Source organism: Myotis daubentonii, chromosome 15, assembly GCF_963259705.1.
Source record: "Myotis daubentonii chromosome 15, mMyoDau2.1, whole genome shotgun sequence".
In the NCBI taxonomy this organism is placed as follows: Eukaryota; Metazoa; Chordata; class Mammalia; order Chiroptera; family Vespertilionidae; genus Myotis; species Myotis daubentonii.
Window position 1 is genome coordinate 21,092,866 of NC_081854.1, and position 21,007 is coordinate 21,113,872.

The window sequence follows — 21,007 nt, forward strand, 5'->3', positions numbered from 1 at the left end:
ATTTATTCACTTGATTCTTAGATTCACTTGTTGATAGATGCATATTTGTTGTTCATAATTTGTATCTTTACGTTTTTCTTCCTCTTCCTCTTCTTAAAGGATACCTTTCAGCATTTCATATAATCCTGGTTTGGTGGTGATGAACTCCTTTAGCTTTTCCTTATCTGTGAAGCTCTTTATCTGACCTTCAATTCTGAATGATAGCTTTGCTGGATAAAGTAATCTTGGTTGTAGGTTCTTGGTATTCATCACTTTGAATATTTCTTGCCACTCCCTTCTGGCCTGCAAAGTTTCTGTTGAGAAATCAGCTGACAGTCGTATGGGTATTCCCTTGTAGGTAACTGAGTTTCTTTCTCTTGCTGTTTTTAAGATTCTCTCTTTATCTTTTGCTCTTGGCATTTTAATTATGATGTGTCTTGGTGTGGTCCTCTTTGGATTCCTTTTGTTTGGGGTTCTCCGCGCTTCTTGGACCTGTAAGTCCATTTCTTTCACCAGGTGGGGGAAGTTTTCTGTCATTATTTCTTCAAATAGGTTTTCAATATCTTGCTCTCTCTCATCTTCTGGCACCCCTATAATTCTGATGTTGGTACGCTTGAAGCTGTCCCAGAGGCTCCTTACACTATCCTCGCATTTTTGGATTCTTTTTTCATTTTGCTTTTCCGGTTGGATGTTTTTTGCTTCCTCGCATTTCAAATCATTGACTTGATTCTTGCCCTCCTCTGGTCTGCTGTCGGGCGTCTGTATAATATTCGTTATTTCAGTCTGTGTGTGCTTAATTTCTAGTTGGTTCCCCAATATAAGATCGAGGGTCTTATTAGTTTTCGTGTAGATCTCATTAAGTTTATCGGCAGCTTCTAAACAGTTCTTGAGAGACCTTAAAAGTGTGGTTCTGAACTCTATTTCTTCCATTGACAATTTTGTCCTGTTTCTTTGTCTCCGCATTTTGTTATGCTTCCTTGGTGCACCCCCTAGTGGTCTTTGTTCGCAGTCTTATAGATAAATCTTGATTGTTGTAGCTAATTCCAGGGAGGGTTTGACCTCCAGGCCAAGTGGCTATGAGAATCAGCTGTGTCAGCAGTGAGAGAACTTCTGTCCTCTAGGGAGGTGCTAATCTAGCCTTTGCCTGAGGCTATCCGGCAAATGGTTCTGCGCTGGGCTTGGGCGGGGCGGGTCGCACAGGATCAACAGGGTGGGCCGGAGAGAGCAGTTATGGCGGCTCTCAGTCCTGTCCCAAGGGGCTCTGCCTCTCTGAGTCCCAGCACCCGCTGCAAAGCTGGGAGAGAAAGCTGCACTCGCTCTGACCGAGGCCAGACAGTCCCGCTTCTCCCGTTTGAGTCTGGGTCCCTAAAGACTCGCCCGGATCTGGTGCTCAGAGTCTGCGACTCCCTCCCGATTGCAAACACCAACCGCGCCCTCCGCCGCCAGCCCGCTCCGCGCACTCCGCACCTCAGAATTTGACTTCAGCACTGCGCCTCCTCTGAGTGTCCGTATGCGTTTCTCTTTCCTCCTAGTTGTAGGACTTCCACTCAGCCAGCGTTCCTGTGGTTCTGGGTGATGTCCCTTCCGTTTTTTGGTTTCACTTTTGAAGTAGTTGTTCAAAGCAGCAAACTCCGTCGTTAACCTATGCCGCCATCTTGGTTCTCCAACCACTCTTTCTGCCTTTTTGAAGAGGAAGCCACACTGGCTCTTTGAACACACAATTCTAAAGAGTAAAGGATTTTAATCTTGTCTTATTGATTATTTTTATGTAACCATTTGTTGCAGGATAGAAACAACCTGGGCACTACAGTTCAAGAGCAAAGAGTTAAAGTGAATAAGGGAGAATGTCAGGTAGAGAAACCTCCCGAAGGTATGAAAAGGAAGCCATTCTGTCTAAAATTTAAAAGATTGACAATACCAAGTGCTGACAAGGGCAACTCTCATACATTGTTGATGAGAATGCAAATGGCACAATCAGGCTGAAAAAAAACAAACTATTAGGGTTTTTTTATATGATCCAAGAATTCCACTCCCAGGGATTTTCTCATGAGAAAAGAAAACATGTGTCCACATAGATAAGCACTTGTGCATGAATGTTTATAGCAGTTTTATTCATAATCACCCCAAACTGGAAACCACCAAATGTCCATCATGGTGAGTGGATAAACAGACTGGTTTATCTGTTCATTGGAATACTACTCAGCAATAAGGGGTGACTACTGACTGATACATGCAACAATGTGGATGAATCATGCAGACATTACGGTGAAGGAAAGAAGACAGGAGGCATATACTATATTTGTCAGGTCCAATCAGGAGCCTGAAACCCACACAGTAGTTTGAAGAGAGAAGGCTAAATATACATTATGCATTATAGCAGGGTTTTGGAGTAAGAGGGATTGGCTACTAAGAAATAAAGAGACTGCTAAAGAATATAGAAACAGCAGATAGGAGGAGCAGTCGCTAACCCTAAGATCTAAGACAGAGAACTCGATGACATCCCAGGGACCCTGATCTCATGGGAAAACCCTTGGCCTTGACTCACTAAAGGGCAAAGGAGTCTCTATGGTGCTGCACTTGTGGAACCTGCTGGAATCCACCCTCTGGAACTTACCAGAAGTCAGTTCTCCAGGGCGCTAGACAAAACAGTTTACAAAGAAGTGTCTCACCAGAGGCACTCGGCTAGGAAACTGCCTGAGGTGGGTGCCTGAGGAGGGTGCTGGCTGCCAGCCACTGGAGAAGCAGGCACACTGTGGGATTGGGCCGGAGAAGCTGCCTGCCCTGGGGAACATGTCTGGAAGTTAGAAGCAAAGCACTTTCCTCTTGCAACATCTCCCTGGCTCCCTCTACTGGAAAAAGTTAACATTACGTCAGTCCGCAAAGGAAAAAGATTGAAAGGGCCAAACTGCAGTTTAGCAACTTGCAACTGTGAGGCCGTAAATCGATAACTGGCACACCATTTGATTCCATTTATGTGAATTCTAGAAAAGAAAATCGAATTTATAGTGACAGAAAGCAGATTGGTAGTTGCCTTGAAGTTGATGGTGAAGGGGCAGTCCTTTTGGAGTGACAGAAATGCCTGCACCTTGGTTGTGGTGATGGTCACAAGCTTGTACACAGTTATTAAAACTCAAATTTATACACGTCAAAGGTGTGCATTTTACTGGGTGTAAATTATACACCAGTAAAAGTAATTTCTTTTTTTAAGGTACCCATTCTGTAAACAGGACTCCTGTGCAAATATATATGGAAAGACATGCACATGTGCACACATACAGCAGAAATGCACCCACATCCCACCACTAAGTTGCCCCAGCTTGCACTGGTGAATATGTCTCCAGGGGGTATCGCTGGACATTGCCTGGGTGGCTTGCTTCCTTATTCTCCCTCAGGAGTTCAAGTTCAACATGGGTGAACTTGACAGAGTTTAGGTACTGACTTCCCTCTCCCATTTTCCCTGTCCCCACGGTGAATCCATGGAGGGCATCTCACCCTAGGTTACTATTTTGTTGTTGTTGTTGTTAATCCTCACCCAAGGATATTTTTCCATTGATTTTTAGGGAGAGTGGAAGAGAGGGAAAGACAGAGAGAGAAACATCAATGTGAGAGAAACACATCGATTTGTTGCCTCCTGCACGAGCCCTGACCGGGGCCCGGACTGGGGAGGAACTTGCAACCAAGGCCCCTGCCCTTGACCAGAATTGAATCTGCGACCCTTTGGTCCCCAGGCCAACACTATCCATGAGCTAAACTGGCTAGGGCAGTTCCTAATTATTGTAGATGATCAAATCCTCAAATTAAGAGCTAAAACTTATTCATTGTTTTATTACATTGGGTTTTACTCCTTGAGTCCTGGGCCGGTTTAGACACATTTGCCCTTCACTGCTCCTATCAACCCTTTGAGGTAGAGCAATAGTTATTCCTGTGTTACAGACAAGACTTGGAGGTCAGCAGCATACCTACCTGAGAGACAACCTGTCCAGGAAGAGGCAGAACTGGGACTTGAACCCACATCACCTGCGCCCATAGTGGAGCTTCTGACAGCACCTATCCTGCTGGGGCAGTAACCCAGGCCCTAGAAACCCTCGGATGCTGCCTGCCCTCTGCAGAAGGGTCCGAATAGGCTTTAGAACATTGAATCTTTGCCAGTTGGATCTTTTAACCCCCATGATTTTATTATGAAAATTGTCAAGCATACAGAAAGTTGAAATAATTATACAGTGAACAAACACTCCTAAGGAAGGGGAGACAATGATAATGCCAGTATTTTTTAGCCTAATACATACAACTATTCATAGTAACAGTTTTTTTAGTCTTCCAAATTTATAAAGCAAAATAAAAAGTGAAATGACATTTTAAGTACTAAAGTGTATAAATACCACATCAAGTAAAAACATTGATAAATATCTGAGTTACATATAAGTTATTCTATAACAGCTGATCAAATTAATAAAATACTTAAAAATTAATTGAAATAAAATTGCAAAAATTAATAAAAATTAAGTGAAAGCAGTCCTGTAAAATGAAAGTTTAATGAATTATGAGCCTTGAAAATTAAATTGTATTATTTGATCTTTGTCAAAAGTGTATACTCTGGGAAAAGTATCGTCTAGCTCAGTGGTTCTCAACCTTCCTAGTTCCTCATGTTGTGGTGACCCCCACTTTCATTGTTATAAATTGAACATAATTAAAGCATAGTGATTAATCACAAAAACAATATGTAATTATATATGTGTTTTCTGATGGTCTTAGGCGACCCCTGTGAAAGGGTCGTTCGACCCCGAAAGGGGTCTCGACCCACAGGTTGAGAACCAATGAGAGACCAGGTGGAGGTGGAAAAATGTAGTCCCCTACCCTAGGCGTTAGACAAAGGACTGAGTAAGCCTTCCGGTGACACAGCCCCAGGCTCTGCCTGAGGGCACCTGCATGCAGCCCTTAGAACCGCTTAGCTGAGCCCAGTCAATCCCCAGAGCCTTAAAAAAAATGGCTATTGTGAGTATCACCGCCAGCAAAGAAACAAACCATGTCGATGGTGTCTTCACTGAGTCATGGGTTATTTTTGTGCACAATTTTCCAGTCACCATAAAAAGGTCTCTGGCCCTACACAATTTGAGTAACTGCTGAGAAGAGAAATAGGGGAACTCTACGTAGTTTACACCAGTTTCTTTTTCATTTGATAACTTTGGGGGAGAGGCTTTTGGACAACTTTTGTTCCTTTCCATGGACTATCTCATTATCATTCTTAGTAAACTTTTATAGAAAGTGCACAAATGTACCGTCTGATGAATTTTTATAAATGAACACACACACAGCCAGCCCCCTGGTTGTACCTCTGCCCAGTTTGAAACTTGAATGGTGCCTGAAATGCTCTTTTTTTTGCTTGCTTTTTGTTAACCCTCACCTGTGGATATTTTTCCCGTTGATTTTTAGAGAGAGTGGAAGGGAGGGGGAAGGACAGAGAGAAACAATCAATATGAGAGAGACACATCGGTTGGTTGTCTCCCACACATGCCTGGACCAGGGCCAGGGATCGAGCCCTTGACTGGAATCAAACCCAGGACCCTTCAGTCGTCAGGCTGACACTCTATCCACTGACACATGCTACAACATGGATGGACCTTGAGGACATTATGCTAAAAGAAATAGGCCCCTTACAAAAGAACAATTACTTCCCTGACCAGTTTGGCTCAGTGGATAGAGCGTCGGCCTGCGGACTAAAGGGTCCCAGGTTCGATTCCGGTCAAGGGCATGTACCTTGGTTGCGGGCACATCCCCAGTGGGGGGCGTGCAGGGGGCGGCTGATCGATGTTTCTCTCTCATCGATGTTTCTAACTCTATCCCTCTCCCTTCCTCTCTGTAAAAAAACAATAAAATATATTTTAAAAAAAGAACAACTACTGTATGATTCGTCTTATAGTTAACGGGGCAAAAGGGAAGGGGTAATGGGGAGTTACAGTTTCAAAAGATGAAAAGAATTCTGGAGATGGATCATGATGATGGTAGCACACATTGTAAATGAATTTAATACCACTGAACTGTTAAAGATGGTCAAGATGGTAAATTTTATGTAATGTGAACTTTACAATTTTTTTTTTTAATTTCAGAGAGGGAGGGAGGGAGAGAGAAACATCAATGATGAGAATCATTGATCGGCTGCCTCCTGCACACCCCGCTCTGGGGATCCAGCCTGCAACCCAGGCATGTTCCCTGACTGAGAATCGAACTGTGTGACCTCCTGGTTCATAGGTCAATGTGCAATCACTGAGCCACACCAGCCAGGCTACCACAATTTTTTAAATGGATGGGTGGAAAGATAGAATTAGCCCCCCGTGGCTGGTGTGGCTCAGTTGGTTGAGCGTCATCAGTGCACCAAGAGGTTGTGGATTCAATTCCTGGGTCAGGGTAAATGCCCAAGTTGGGCTTGATCCCCAGTAGGGGGTGTGCAGGAGTCAGCCAATTGATGTTTACCTCTCATCATCTCCCTCCCTCTAAAATCAATAAAAGCATATTTAAAAACAAGGAAGTTCCATGGAACAGGCAACAAGTAAAAACAATAAAAAAGATTTCTGATTATAACACAAACAAAAACATGCTATTCTTGAATTACATTTACCAGGCTCAAAGGAGGTTTTGGGGGGTTTTTCTTGCCCCAAATCACAAAGATGGGAAGTGGATAGAGTCAGGATTTGAACCCAGTTTGGTGCATGTCTACAGTTGGACACTCTCTGTTTTTTTCTTTCTTTTTTTTAAAATATATTTTATTGATTTTTTACAGAGAGGAGAGGAGAGGGATAGAGAGTTAGAAACATCGATGAGAGAGAAACATCGCTCAGCTGCCTCCTGCACGCTTCCCACTGGGGATGTGCCCTTGACCAAGGTACATGCCCTTGACTGGAATCGAACCTGGGACCCTTCAGTCCCCAGGCCGACGCTCTATCCACTGAGCCAAACCAGTTAGGGCCACTCTCTGTTTCTTACTGGGGACTCCTGGCATTGGGGCAGTCCAGCCCTTTGTGGGAGTACTCATCCCATGCAGCGCAGGTTACTGCGCATTATTCCAGTGACATTAATTTGTTAATCCTCACTCGAGGACATTTTTTCCATTGATTTTTAGAGAGAGTGGAAAGGAGGGAAGGACGGTGGCAGAGAGAGAGAAACATCAATTGGTTGCCTCCCACACATACCCAACCAGGGCAGGGATCAAACCTGCAACCCAGGCACCTGACCTTGAAGGAGAATCGAACCAGTGACCCTTCGGTGTGCATGCCGATGCTCTAACCTCTATGCAGCAGCCGGGGCTACTTTTAAGTATGGTGAGTTGACTTGGCTCAGCTAAGCAGTTCTCAGGGGCAGTTGCCATCAGACAGTGATTGGAGCTGGGTCATCTGAAAACTTAGTCCTGTATCTAACACCTGGGATGGGAAGTCAACTCTCTGAGACTCCAGACACTTCCCTCTCTTCACATGGTCTCTCCAGTATGGTGACTTCAGGGCAACCAATCGTAAGTGGAGACCCAGGCAGCGGTACGCTGGAGCGGCTCGCACCGGCTCGTGGATTTTAGGCAACTCTTCTGCCCCCACGGGCCAGGGACTTCACGTTGGCAGTTGGCAGTGAGCCGTGGTCAGTTGTATTCATCCCGCAGAAACCAGCAAACTTACAAACTTAGACTTCTTTTGCCCCTTAGAGAGCCAGTTAACTATTTAGCAGCTCACGGCTGCACTCGGGCCCCGAGGCGCATGTCCTGAGAGTCAGGCAGAGGCAGTATCTTCTGTCAGGATCGTCTCAAAAACCCCTTAGCAGTGTCGTTTCTGTGGTCACCAAGGCCTGCCCAAGTCGGGGAGGGGTGTGGACTCCACTTATGACTGGAGAATGGTCAAGTCCAGGAAGAGCATGTTAGGTAGGGTGTGTTGTTATAGCCATTTGGGAAGATATGGTCTGCTATGGAGTTGTGGGTCTCTGGAAACAACACAGTGGCATCTCCCAGTCACTGTGACAACGAATAAAATAGCCTCCCCACCCCGAACATGCCCCCACACACTAGGCCGCAGGCGGTGCTGTGCCTTATGTGCCCCATTTGACCCAGCCAGTGGTTGGTATTAGCCGTATGGATATGGTGGCTCTCAGCAGAGCATCCCAAACAAGAGTTTTGTGGACCCAGGCTCATTAGTATGGCCCGTGAAGGGCCTGCTCCTGCCCTCCTGTGCGGGCCACCCCCAGCTCTGGAGCCCGCCCGCCGCTCAGCGATACACATTCCTAAGGAACACCCAGGGGGAGCAGCTGCATGCTGGTGAATTTCACATCTGGCAGGCAAGCTGGTGGACTTGCTTGTAAATTCCAGCTAATTCTTAATGCAGCTAAAGACCACCTGGAGCAAAGCACAGCTTACTCAAGCCTGTCTCCACGACTGAGTCCCTGTAGGGGGTCGAGAGGTGTCAGGCTTCTTGCCATGTCCACAGACCACTTGCCTGAGACAGGCTTATTTCTTAAAAGATCTTAATCATTTTATTTAAAAATCCTGCCCTAACCGGTTTAGCTCAGTGAATAGAGCATCGGCCTGTGGACTGAACGGTCCCAGGTTCGATTCCGGTCAAGGGCATGTACCTTGGTTGCGGGCACATCCCCAGTAGGAGGTGTGCAAGAGGCAGCTGATCAATGTTTCTAACTCTCTATCCTTCTCCCTTCCTCTCTGTGAAAAATCAATAAAATATATTTTTAAAAAAATAAAAATCCTGACAGCTGACAGGAATCAAGCACTTACTGGCATTCGGTAACAGAACAAGCATTAGACCATTGCAGCCTCCTACCCCAGGGCACCCTCCAAGGATCGTTTTGGCCATTAAAACAAGATGATGGGACTCAGTGAGATGATCCAGCTTAAATGTCACAGAGGCTTAATAAGGGCCCAATAAATGTCACCAGATGAAAATATCGTCACTAAATGGTTGCTCATCATCTTTTTACGATGTGTAATAATAATCGTAGCTAACATAATTTAGTGCTTAACATTAAATTATCACTTATTTATGAGGCCCCAGTGGTTTTACTTAAGCACTTTACAAATATTACCCCATTCCCCATTTTGTTATCACTACAACCCTAAGAAGTAGGTGCTATTAACATCCCCATTTTCAAAAGAGGAAACTGAGGCACATGGAGATTAAGTGAAGTACCCTTGGTCATGCAACTAACAGGAAGCATAGCTGGGACTCAAACCCAGACACAAGGCTTTTTTATTATTATTGATTTGAGAGATACGGAGGGAGAGAGGGAGAAACGTTGAATTGTTCCATTTGTTTATGCATTAATTGGATGTGCCTTGATGGGATCGAACCCACAACCTTGGTGTATCAGCATGATGCTCAAACCAGCTGAGCTACCTGACCAGTGCCAGGCGCAAGGCCTTTATTATTAGACTGTTCTGTCCCTGATGGGGAAGTGAAATGACTTTCTGACTATGTCTTCAGCTAGTTACTGAATTCCTGTTAAATAAAGGTGTTTCGCCTCACTGTGCCTCAGTTTCCTCATCTGTGTAGTGGGTTATTAATATGATGACTCATTCATGCATTTAATATCTCTTTATTGAACATGTATTATGTGTTAGGCACTGGTGTGGACACTGTGGTATGCAGTATGCAAAGGAATCAACAGTTCTGCCTTCAGTGACTACAGTATCTACAGAGGGAGACAGACAAGGAAGGTAATTAAGTAAATTATATATACTTAGGTGTGGAGTGTGCCAGAAGGTGATGAGAGCTTGAGAGAAGTATAAAGTAAGGAAAAGGGGAGGGAGAGTAGGTGATGGTCCCGAGGCTCTGAAATTATAAATAAGATGGACAGAAAGGTCTCATGGAGAAATTGCCATTTGAGCACAAACTTTGAAATGAGTACAGAGGTGAGCAAATATCCTCTAGATCCATTTAGAGCAGCGGTTCTCAACCTGTGGGTCGCCACCCCTTTGGGGGTCAACGACCCTTTGCAGGGGTCACCTAAGACCATCGGAAAACACATATATAATTACATATTGTTTTTGTGGTTAATCACTATGCTTTAATTATGTTCAATTTGTAACAATGAAAATACATCCTGCATATCAGATATTTACATTACAATTCATAACAGTAGCAAAATTACAGTTATGAAGTAGCAACGAAAATAATTTTATGAAAGGGTCACGGCATTAGGAAGGTTGAGAACCACTGATTTAGAGGAAACGGCCCATGCAAAGACCCTGAGGTGTGAAGGCTGGTGTGGCTGAGCAGTGAGTGAGGGCCCATGAGGGCAGGGCGGGTAGGCGGGCAGATCATATGGGGCCTTGTGGGCCACAGGGAGGACTCTGCCTTTATCTGAGTGAGATGGAGCCACTGGAGGGATCTGAGCATGTATTCTCGCCTGACCTGGCTGCTTGTGGGGAGCCAGCAACTGGGGAAAGAAGCAGGGAGAGAGATGGTGCAGGTGAGCAGTGATGAGAATGGATGAAATCTCCAAGGGAGTGAGTGCTAATGGAGAGCAGAGGAGATTCAAGGGCAGAACCTTGACTTTGCAAGATTAGAGGGAGGCTGACGAGGAACCACCAGGCAGATGGGAAGTGGCCCACCAAGTGTAGGGGGAGTAAAGAGTACTAGGGGCTCAGCACCCAGGGGTCATCAGTGACCTTGACATTTCAGGGTGGTGGAGAGTCACAAAGCCTGATATAGAAGGTTTAAGAGAACAGGAGTAAAAAATATGGAGACAGCAAGTATAGGTCATTTTTTTGAGAAGTTTTATTACAAAGAGGAGCAAATAAATGGGACCATAATTGGAAAGGGTTGTAGGGTCAAGAGAGGGTACCTTTTCAGATGAGAGAGATGACACTGGATCTAGAGGCTATTTGCTCACCTCTGTACTTATTTCAAGTGTGTGGGCTGACAGGAAGGTCCAGTGCAGAGGGGGAACTGAATGAACATGCAGCAAAAAGGGACAACTGAGATCATGGCCTAGAGTGGGTAGACATACACAAGAGCAGACAATGTGGGCCCAGGGCAGGTAGGTGGTAGATGGGGCGGTGGGGGCCTATGAAGTTTGCTTCTCATCACTTTTTATTTCTGCAAAATAAGCAAGGAGAGAGTGAAGATGTGGAAGGAGTGATGGGATAGGAGATGGGGAGAAGGTATGAAATAGTTATCTATAGGAAGGAAGAGTGAGTGGATAAGAGAAACATAATCTTATTTCCAGGCAGCTTTAGGGGTTTGAGGGTCAAGTTCATAGATTTGAAGTATGACCAGCCAGTGTAGTTGTGTATTGTTCTTTAGCCACTTTAAACTGTGGATACAGGCACAGGGTAGGTGGAGGGCTAAATTTAAACAGGGTCACGTGTAAGAGGAAGCCAGAGGAGGAAGAGTGTATGCAAAGAATGTGTTTTTGCTTGTTTTTTAATATATTTTTACTAGGGGCCCGGTGCACGAAATTCGTGCACTGGGTGTGGGGGGGGGGTGGGAGTTTCCCTCAGCCCAGCCTGCCCCCTCTCACATACTGGGAGCCCTCAGGCGTTGACCCCATCACCCTCCAATCGCAGGATCGGCCCCTTGCCCAGGCCTGACGCCTCTGACAGAGGTGTCAGGCCTGGGTAGGGGACCCTCATTTCCCCCCATCACTGGTTCTGCCCCCAGCCCAGGCCTGATGCCTCTGGCCCAGGCATCAGGCCTGGGCAGGGGACCCCCAGACCCCTCCGATTGCTGGCTCTGCCCCTTGCTCAGGCCTGATGCCTCAGCCAGAGGCGTAGACCCCCATCACCCTCCGATCGCCTGATCGGCCCCTTGCCCAGGCCTGACGCCTCCGCCAGAGGTGTCAGGCTTGGACAGGGGACCCCCATCTCCCCCCGATCACTGGCTCTGGCCCCCGCCCAGGCCTGAGGCCTCTGGCCCAGGAATCATGCCTGGGCAGGGGACCCCCATCTCCCTCTGATCGCTTGCTCCACCCCCCGCCCAAGCCTGACGCCTCTGACCCAGGCTTCAGGCCTGGGCAAGGGGACCATCATATAACCCCAATCCCCGGCTCAGCCCCCCGCCCAGGCCTGATGCCTCGGCCAGAGGAGTTGACCCTCATCACCCTCCGATCACGAATCACCGGATCGGCCCCTTGACCAGGCCTGAGGCCTCCGGCAGAGGTGTCATGCCTGGGCAGGGGACCCCCAGCTCCCCGTGGTTGCAGGCTCTGCCCCTGCCCAGGCCTAACGCCTCTGGCCGAGGCGTCCGGCTCGGGCAGCGGGGACCCGCAGCTGCAGCGGCCCCGCGATCGTGGGCTCCGTTTTAGGCACAGGCAAGGGAACCCTAGCTCCCGGGACTGCCAGCTTCGACCGTGTCCAGCTCCCATCGCTGGCTCCACCCCTACTTCCTGCTATCACTGGCCAGGGCGGCAAAGGTGCTTGATTCTCCGATCATGGCTGGGGGGCAGGGCAAAGGCGGCGCCTTTGCCCTGCCCCCCAGCTCTTAGCTCCCCCCTGGGTTTCCAATCACTGTCAGTGGCAGGGGGCTTCTTCCTGCTTTCCCTTTCGCCTCCCTGCATTGTGCCTACATATGCAAATTAACCGCCATCTTGTTGGCAGTTAACTGCCAATCATAGTTGGCAGTTAATTTGCATATAGCCCTGATTAGCCAATGAAAAGGGTAGCTCGTACGCCAATTACCATTTTTCTCTTTTATTAGTGTAGATTGATTTCAGAGAGGAAAGGAGAGGGAGAGATAGAAACATCAGTGATGAGAATCATTGACAGGCTGTCTCCTGCATGCCCCCTACTGGGGATCGAGCCCGCAACCCAGGCATGTTCCCTTGACTAGAATCGAACCTGGGCCCTTAAGTCCTCAGGCCGACACTCCTATCCAATGAGCCGGCCAGGGCTGCAAAGAATCTATACTAATAAAAGATAGACATGCAAATTGACCATACCTTCGCTACACCTTAAGCCATGCCCACCAGCCAATCAGAGTGACTATATGCAAATTAACCCAACCAAGATGGTGGCCGGCAGCCATGGAGCTGGAGCAAGCAGGAGGCTTGGGTTGCCCCTGGCGATGGAGGAAGCCAAGCTTCCTGCCCACCCTGGCCAGCTCTGAGCTCCACTCAAGGCTACAAAGTTTCAATTATAAAAGGTAAATAAATCCCAGAATAAAAGAAAAAGAAAAAAAGGAGAGACTGGGAGCTTCCGTCCCCGGGGAACTTGACCAGCCTAAAAACGGCCCTCAGCCCCTCACCCAGGCTGGCCAAACCTCCATGGGGTGAGGGTCCCCACTGGAGGGGGGGGCGGGGAGCTTGACCAGCCTGCAAACAGCCATCAGCCCCTCACCCAGGCTGGCCAGGCACTCCAGTGGGGACCGCCACCCTGAAGGGGGTGTGACCAGCTTGCAAACACCCATCAGCCCCTCACCCAGGCTGGCCAGGCACTCCAGCAGGACCCCCACCCTGATCCAGGACACCCTTCAGGGCAAACCAGCCAGCCCCCACCTGTGCACCAGGCCTCTATCATATATAATAAAAGGGTAATATGCAAATTGACCCTAACAGCAGAATGACTGGTCACTATGACACACACTGACCACCAGGGGGCAGATGCTCAATGCAGGAATTGTCCCCTGGTGGTCAGTGCGCTCCCACAGTGGGAGCTCTGCTCAGCCACAAGCCAGGCTGATGGCTGCCAGCACAGCGGTGGTGGCGGGAGCCTCTCCTGCCTCCTCAGCAGGACTAAGGATGTCCGACTGCAGCTTAGGTCTGTTCCCTGCTGGCAAGTGGACATCCCCCGAGAGCTGCCGGGCTGCCAGAGGGATGTCTGACTGCCAGCTTGGGCCCGATCCCCCAGAGAGTGGGCCTAAACCAGCAGGTGGACATCCTCCAAGGGGTCCCAGACTGCAAGAGGGCAAAGGCTGGGCTGAGCTCCCCCTCCCCCCAGTGCACAAATTTTTGTGCACCGGGCCTCTAGTGTTTTTAATGATTAATCAAGTAATGTAAATGATTAGGAAAAACTGAGGACTTGAGGAGTGAGGGGAAGGGAAAAGGAGGTAGGCACCTAGGATGGGAGATCACCATGGTTTGGAAGGATTGTGGGGATTTGAGACTCTGGAGGGAGAGAGCTGGAAAGAGGTGAAGGGAGGAGAGAGATGCCTAAGATTGAAATTCTGAAGAGGCTGCCATTGAGACAAGGGCTCAGAGTGACCATGGGAGGGAGGGGCTCAGTTTTTCGTAATCATTTACATTACTTGATTAATCATTAAAAACACTAGGAAGGGCCACAGGGGAACTGGGTTCTGGTTAGAGCAAGAAAGTGACAAGAACGTTCAGTGAGGAGACTGACAGTTCACGAATGCCAGAGCCTGAGGAGTTGGGGCAGGTTGCCGGATGGGATGGAGGAGATGGTTTCATCCCAGGAGGTTTTCTAGCCGTCTTCAGCATGCTTATGGCCATATACACAAAGTGCTTATGTATACAAGTGCGCAGGCCAGGCATGGAAGCCGTGGTCAGCAGTCCTGGTGGAGTCATGGTCTGGCCAATGGTCTTTTGCCCAAGAGGGAAAGCCCTTCGCCCTCCAGAGCCAGGTGGCAGGGACTCAGTGCCCGGTTTTCGCGGCCGTGGCAGTCCCCTGTCGTCCATTAAGGCTGGTGGGGTCACGATCAAGCCGCAGGGACCTGGGAGAAGAGGAAGGAGGCCGGACTGCCCTGACCTGCCAATTCCTCTCAACTGCAGGCTTCCAGCCGCCAGAGATGGGCGCCCGGCCCTCGCGCAGGCGGCCGCCCGCCGACCCGCCCATCGCCTTGCACGCGCTGCCCCCAGAGCTCCTGGTGCAGGTGCTGAGCCACTTGCCGCCGCGCACGTTAGTGACGCGCTGCCGTCCGGTGTGCCGCGCGTGGCGCGACGTTGTGGACGGGCCCACGGTGTGGCTGCTGCAGTTGGCTCGCGACCGCAGCGCCGAGGGCCGCGCCCTCTATGCGGTAGCCCAGCGCTTCCCGCCCAACAGCGAGGACGAGGAGGAGTTCCCGCTCTGCGCCCTGGCGCGCTACTGCCTGCGAGCGCCTCTCCGCCGAAACCTCATCTTCAACTCCTGCGGAGAGCGTGGGTACCGGGCGGCCGGGGAGCCGCGGAGATGTGGGGTGCGGGCCTCAGTGAGGTGGCGCGTGGGCGTGGCTGGAGCTAACGAGGCGGGGGCGGGGCCGGGCGGGGGGGCGGGGCCGGGCGGGGGCGGGGGCGGGGCAGGACGTCAGGGGCGGGGCCTAGGGAGGCTCTTGGGAGACTGGGTGGGCGAGGCCAGGGTGGGGCTGGAGAAAGGGACGGACTGGAGGGGTGGCGACAGGCTGTGGGCAATGGAGGGAGACGAAACTGGAGGGTGAAAAAGGCAGAAGGAACCGGCGGTGCCGGGACTGTAGACTCCGTCGGCGCTGAAGAGGAGTCGGGGGAGGGCCGAGAGAAGCCGGCGGGTGTTGGTGGGGGCGGGCTTGCCTGGAACGGGAGGCCTCTTGGAAAGAGGACGTCCGCGCGTGGGCGGGCCAGGCAGGAGGGGCCAGGAGGCCAGTAAATGAGCGGTGGGAGCGGTGGGCCGCGGTGAAGGAGCCCGGGCGGGCCCGGAGAGAAGCGAGCTGGCCGGCTAACCCCTCCTCTTCAACCCTGTTGCATCCCACAGAGGGCTTCCGAGGCTGGGAGGTGGAGCACGGCGGGAATGGCTGGGCCGTGGAAAAGAACCTGACCCTGGTGCCGGGGGCTCCTTCCCAGACCTGTTTCGTGACTTCTTTCGAGTGAGTGGCCCTTGATCCCTGGGGCAAGGGCTTCAAGGTGGGTCCGGACCCTACCCACCGGCTTCATCCTCACCCGCCTTCACCCTCCCCTCAACAAATATTTGTTGAGGGCCTGCTATGTACCAGGCACTGTTTTCTTTTTTCTTCTGTTTTTTGTTTTTAAAGATTTTAAATTGATATTTAGAGTGAGAGGGAGAGAAGAGGAGAAACATTGATATGGGGCGGGGGGGGCATTGATCCGCAGCCTCCTGCACGTCTCCCAGCAGGAATTTAGCCTGAAACCCTGGCAGGTACCCTGGGCGGGAATCGAACCAGCAACCCTTTGGGGCAGGGAAGGATGCCCAAATGAGCCATACCGGCCAGGGTTCAGGCACTGTTTTATATGTCAAGATACAAGAAAAATTCAGAAAGATCAGGAAACGGCTGTTTTTTCATCTGCATTTTAGATATGGGATGGGGGAGACATTAAACACATAAAGGATAAAATAACAAGAACACAACAATCAGATGCTTTACATATAACTCTAATCCTGGCAACAGCCGTGCAACATAGATGGTATTGTTATCTCCACGTTATGATGGGAAACTAAGACACATAAGTAACCAACATCTAGTAAATGGCGGAACTGGGATTTGAACCCAGGCTCCAGAGCTTCTGGTTGTGATAAATGCTATGAAGACATCAGAACGGTCTGATTGGTTGGTTGATTCTCTATCTCATATCCCATACCTATTTCCTTGTCCCCTACTCCCATAGTCAACTATTCTCACATGGCATTATCCAGCTTTCTAGTAGCTGCCAGTATATTACGGGTGAAGTAATATCTCATTGCTGTTTTAATTTTAATTTGCATGTTTCAACTTACTAATAATTAAGCATCTCTTCATATGCTTATTAGCTTTTTGGGTTCCCTCTTTTGTAAATTGCCTGTTCATATTTTCTTTTAGGGCTGTCTTTTACATATATATATATATTGGGAGCCCAGTGCACGAATTTGTGCACCTTGAAAGGAACTGTGGGCCACGAGGCTGTAGTAGGCACAGGGGCGGATCTTAGCCCATCCTCCACGCCCCCGCCCGGCCCCTCCCACTGGGCCCCTCAGTACCCTGTCTACTGGCAGCCCCACTCTGGCTGACACCACTCCCACGCACTGACAGTGCTGGCCCCACTCGCACCCACGGACAGCACGGGGTGATTGGGGCCGGCGCCAGCAGCAGGTGCGAGCGGGGCTGGCACCGTCAGTGGGTGTGAGCCTCAGCTGCTGTCCCAATTGCCCCTCAGGAACAGGGAGAGGTAGAGAAGCCCTCAGGGGCGATCAGGCATGGTGGCTACCGCTGGCACCTACTGATAGCACCGAGTGATCTGGACCAGCACCAGGCACCAGAAGTGGGTGTGAGTGGAACCAGCACCAGCAGCAGGTGCGAGCACCAGGCACAACCATGGCGCGGGAACAAAGAATTTTCAGTTACCACCAGAGGCTCACCCCGATGACAGTGAGTGGTGCCCCACCCTGGTCTGGTGCCCCCTCTCATCAGCTCTACCATCCCGCCATGGCCAGTCCCGCCATGTTCTGCATACACCCCCAGTGGTCAGTGCATGCCATAGCAACTGGTTGTTCAGTCTATTTGCATATTAGCCTTTTATTATATAGGATATATTTTTATTGATTTCAGAGACAAAGGGTGAGGAAGAGAGAGATAGAAACAACAATGATAAGAGAGACTCATTGATCGGCTGCCTCCTGCACGCCCCACACTGGGGATCAGGCTGGCAACCTGGGTATGTGCCCTGGCAGGGAATCAAACCATGATTTCCTGGTTCATATGTCAGTGCTCAACCACTGAGCCACATTGGCTAGGCTGATGTCTTATTCTTGTTGATATATAAGAACTAAATATATAAGAACTAGAGGCCCAGTGCATGAATTCGTGAAGGGGTGGGTTCCTTCAGCCTGGCTGGCGATTGGGGCAGGCTGGCTGGGGGGAGGGACTGCGGGAGGTTGGCCAGCCTTGGGAGGTTGACTGTAGGAGCACACTGACTGCCAGGGGGCAGCTTCTGTGTTGAGCATCTGCCCCTTGGTGGTCAGTGCGCATCATAGCAACTGGCTGGTCGTCGGGTCGTAATGGTCCTTTAGGCTTTTATATATATACTAGGGGCCCAGTGCATGAAATCTGTGCACTGTAGGGGGGCATCCCTCAGCCCAGCCTGCCCCCTCTCATAGACTGGAAGCCCTCAGGGCATGTCCTACTGATGGCCCCCTCTGCGGGAGGCGACTGGGCTGATCAGGGGAAGGTGCCAGCCCTATCACCCACTGCTGCAGCCACTGACAGCCACCACAGCCACCAAGGTGTTTTCATCAACATGGACTCCAGTCCCTTCACCATGAAAAAATGACAACTTTCTTTAGGTATTTTCAAGATGTGTCTTTCATAGGATATGACATGTTGTTTTTTTTTTTAGCCTCACCTGAGGATATGTTCCATTGATTTTTAGAGAGTGTGGAAGAGAGAGGGAGAGACAGAGAGAAACATCAATGTGAGAGGGACACTTAGATTGGTTGCCTCCTGCATGAGCCCTGACCTGGGCCCGGCCAGGGAGGAGCCTGTAACCTAAGTATATGTCCTTGATCAGAATTGAACCTGGACCCTGCAGTTGGCAGATCGAGGCTCTATCCACTGAGCAAAACCAGCTAGGGCAGGATATGACATTTATTATCCCCTCCAGCAGCAGACCTTCGTTTTTTCCTCCAGGAGGGTGGTGGAAAAACCCTAGATCACCTTCTTAGATTTTTATAACCCAAGTTACCAAGAACACTGCAAGTGGCAGCGTACAGGGAGCTTAGCCAATGTGCAGTCAGCAAAGGTATTTACACTCAAACTGGTTTGGCTCAGTGGATAGAGCGTCGGCCTGCAGACTGGAGGGTCCCAGGTTCGATTCCTGTTAAGGGCATGTACCTTGGTTGGGGGCACATCCCCATTGGGGAGTGTGCAGGAGGCAGCTGATCAATGTTTCTCTCTCATTGATGTTTCTGACAGTCTATTCCTCTCCCCTCTTCTCTGTAAAAAATCAATAAAATATATTTTTTTAAAAAAAGAAAAGAAGCCCTGGCTGGTTTGGCTCAGTGGATAGAGCATCAGCCTGCGGACTGAAAGGTCCCAGGTTCGATTCCGGTCAGGGGCATGTACCTTGATTGCGGGCACATCTGTGGTGGGGGTGTGCAGGAGGCAGCTGAGCCATGTTTCTCTCTCATCAATGTTTCTAACTCTCTATCCCTCTCCCTTCCTCTCTGTAAAAAATCAATAAAAATATATTTTAAAAAAGAAAAGAAAAGGTGTTTCCTCTGCAGCCCATGTGCAGAGGATTCCCTGCGTTGTGTCCACTGGGCTAGGGGTGTGTCCCCGGCCACTAGGGGCACGCCCCCAAGCCCGGCAGCCCCGCGTTGGCTGTGTCCAAGAGCTGGGGGATGTGGATCCCATAGACACGGCGCGTGGGAGGCCGCCGGGGGCACACCCCCAAGCCTGGCGGCCCCGCGTTCGCTGTGTCCACTGGGCTGGGGGACGTGGACCCGGGCTGCTTGGCGCGGGCGCAAGCAGCCACAGGGTGGGAACCGTTCGCTGTGTCCACAGTTGGGGGACGTGGATCCCATGGGCACATGCGCAAGCAGCTGCCACCCCGCAGCTGCTTGCACTTGGTGCCCTGGCCGCTTGTCCTGGGACCCAGCCTGCTTGGCACCCCCAGCCACTTGTCCCGGGACCCAGCCCTCTTGGCGCCTCCGGCTGCTTGTCCTGGGACCCAAGCCGCTTGGTGTCCCAGGACCCAGCCCGCTTGGTGTCCCAGGACCCAGGCCGCTTGGTGTCCCAGGACCCAGGCCGCTTGGTGTCCCAGGACCCAGCCCGCTTGGTGTCCCAGGACCCAGCCCGCTTGGTGTCCCAGGACCCAGCCCGCTTGGTGTCCCAGGACCCAGCCTGCTTGGTGTCCCAGGACCCAGGCTGCTTGGTGTTCCAGGACCTGGGCTGCTTGGCATGGGTGCACGGTCAAGTGGCCGCGGGGCCGCTTGTGCTTGGCACCCCAGCCGCTTGTCCCGGTACCCAGTCCGCTTGGCCGCCCGGCCACTTGTCCTGGGACCTTGGCCGCTTGGCACCGGTGCCGGTAGGCCACTCCTGGCCAGGGCGTTCTGGGACCCCGGCCACTCAGGGCCTCCACGGGGGCCTACAGGCTCAGAGTGGCCTGGGTCCTGAGGATGTTCCCGGGACCCAGGCCGCACGGTGCCTGCATATGCAAATTAACCTGCCATCTTTGTTGGGTTAATTTGCATACTCACTCCTGATTGGCTGGTGTACATCGCAGAGGGATGGTCAATTTGCATCTTTCTCTTTTATTGTATAGAGTATATAAATTCCTTGTATTTTCTAGATGTCTGTTTCTTGTCCATCCTGGACATTGCAAAAATCTCCCATTCTACCATTAGTATTAACTTGTGCCCATGGTATTCTTTGTTGTTATTTTCATATGACCAAACTCATCTCTCCCTTTTTTGCTTTAGCGTTTGTTCTTGAAATTTTGTTTTAAAAAATCCTTTCCTATCCTTAGATTCTAACAATATTCTTATATTCTCTTTTAAATTAAATCTTTATTGTTGAAAGTATTATATATGCCTCCTTTTTTCCCCCATTGACCCCTTCTAACCCACCCTTGCCCCCCACCCCAGGCCTTCCCCCACCCTATTGTTATATTCTCTTCTAGTAAACTCTTAGTTTTACCTTTCACATTTAGATCTTTAATCCACCTTTGAATGTGGTGTTAAGGGTCTAGTTCCCCCACCCCTCCACATACTGACCCCATTTTCCCAACACCATCTACTAAAAAAAAATCCCTTCCCCATGGAATGGCAGTGCTTCCTCTGTCATTTTTGAAATTCCCATAAAACCTAGATTTATCCCTGAGCACAGTTCTTCCACCAGTATGACACTATTTCTATATTGTAGCATATTCAAATGATGGAATAAAAACTATTTACAAAGGTGTAAGCAGACCACAAGGTATAACCCATGACCCCCAGGCTAGTAACAGTAGGGTGAAGGGTCATTCCCACCCCTAGGCCTGACAGGGTAAGGGCAGAAGCAGTTACAGAAACAGGGCAGAGAAGGCTGTGAGGAGAGGGCGCTGTGGAGCTGTGCCGTCGCTGACAGACACAACAGTCCCAGGTGGTCCCTTGGGAGGGAGCCAGGAGGATAAATATCCTGATTTTATTCTCTTCTCTCACTTCTGTCTTCTG

At 50.1% G+C, this 21,007-nt stretch overlaps 1 protein-coding gene across 8 annotated transcripts in view; it reads left to right on the forward strand.

Moving 5' to 3' along the window:
* FBXO17 (F-box protein 17) overlaps positions 1 to 21,007 on the forward strand; it is a 40,911-nt gene that overhangs the window by 16,225 nt on the left and 3,679 nt on the right. For 5 of the 8 annotated variants that reach the window (XR_009448816.1, XM_059666614.1, XM_059666615.1 and 2 more), the window contains 3 exons: positions 9,581 to 9,676; positions 14,689 to 15,054; positions 15,620 to 15,731. Coding sequence is in view for 7 of the 8 variants with exons in the window: in XM_059666614.1 (XP_059522597.1) it covers positions 14,706 to 15,054; positions 15,620 to 15,731 (461 nt within the window). In the remaining variant the exon portion in view is untranslated. Of the gene's footprint in view, positions 1 to 9,580; positions 9,677 to 14,688; positions 15,055 to 15,249; positions 15,326 to 15,619; positions 21,005 to 21,007 lie in introns of those variants that run through there. The other 3 variants (XM_059666618.1, XM_059666612.1, XM_059666613.1) reach the window with 3 other exon arrangements.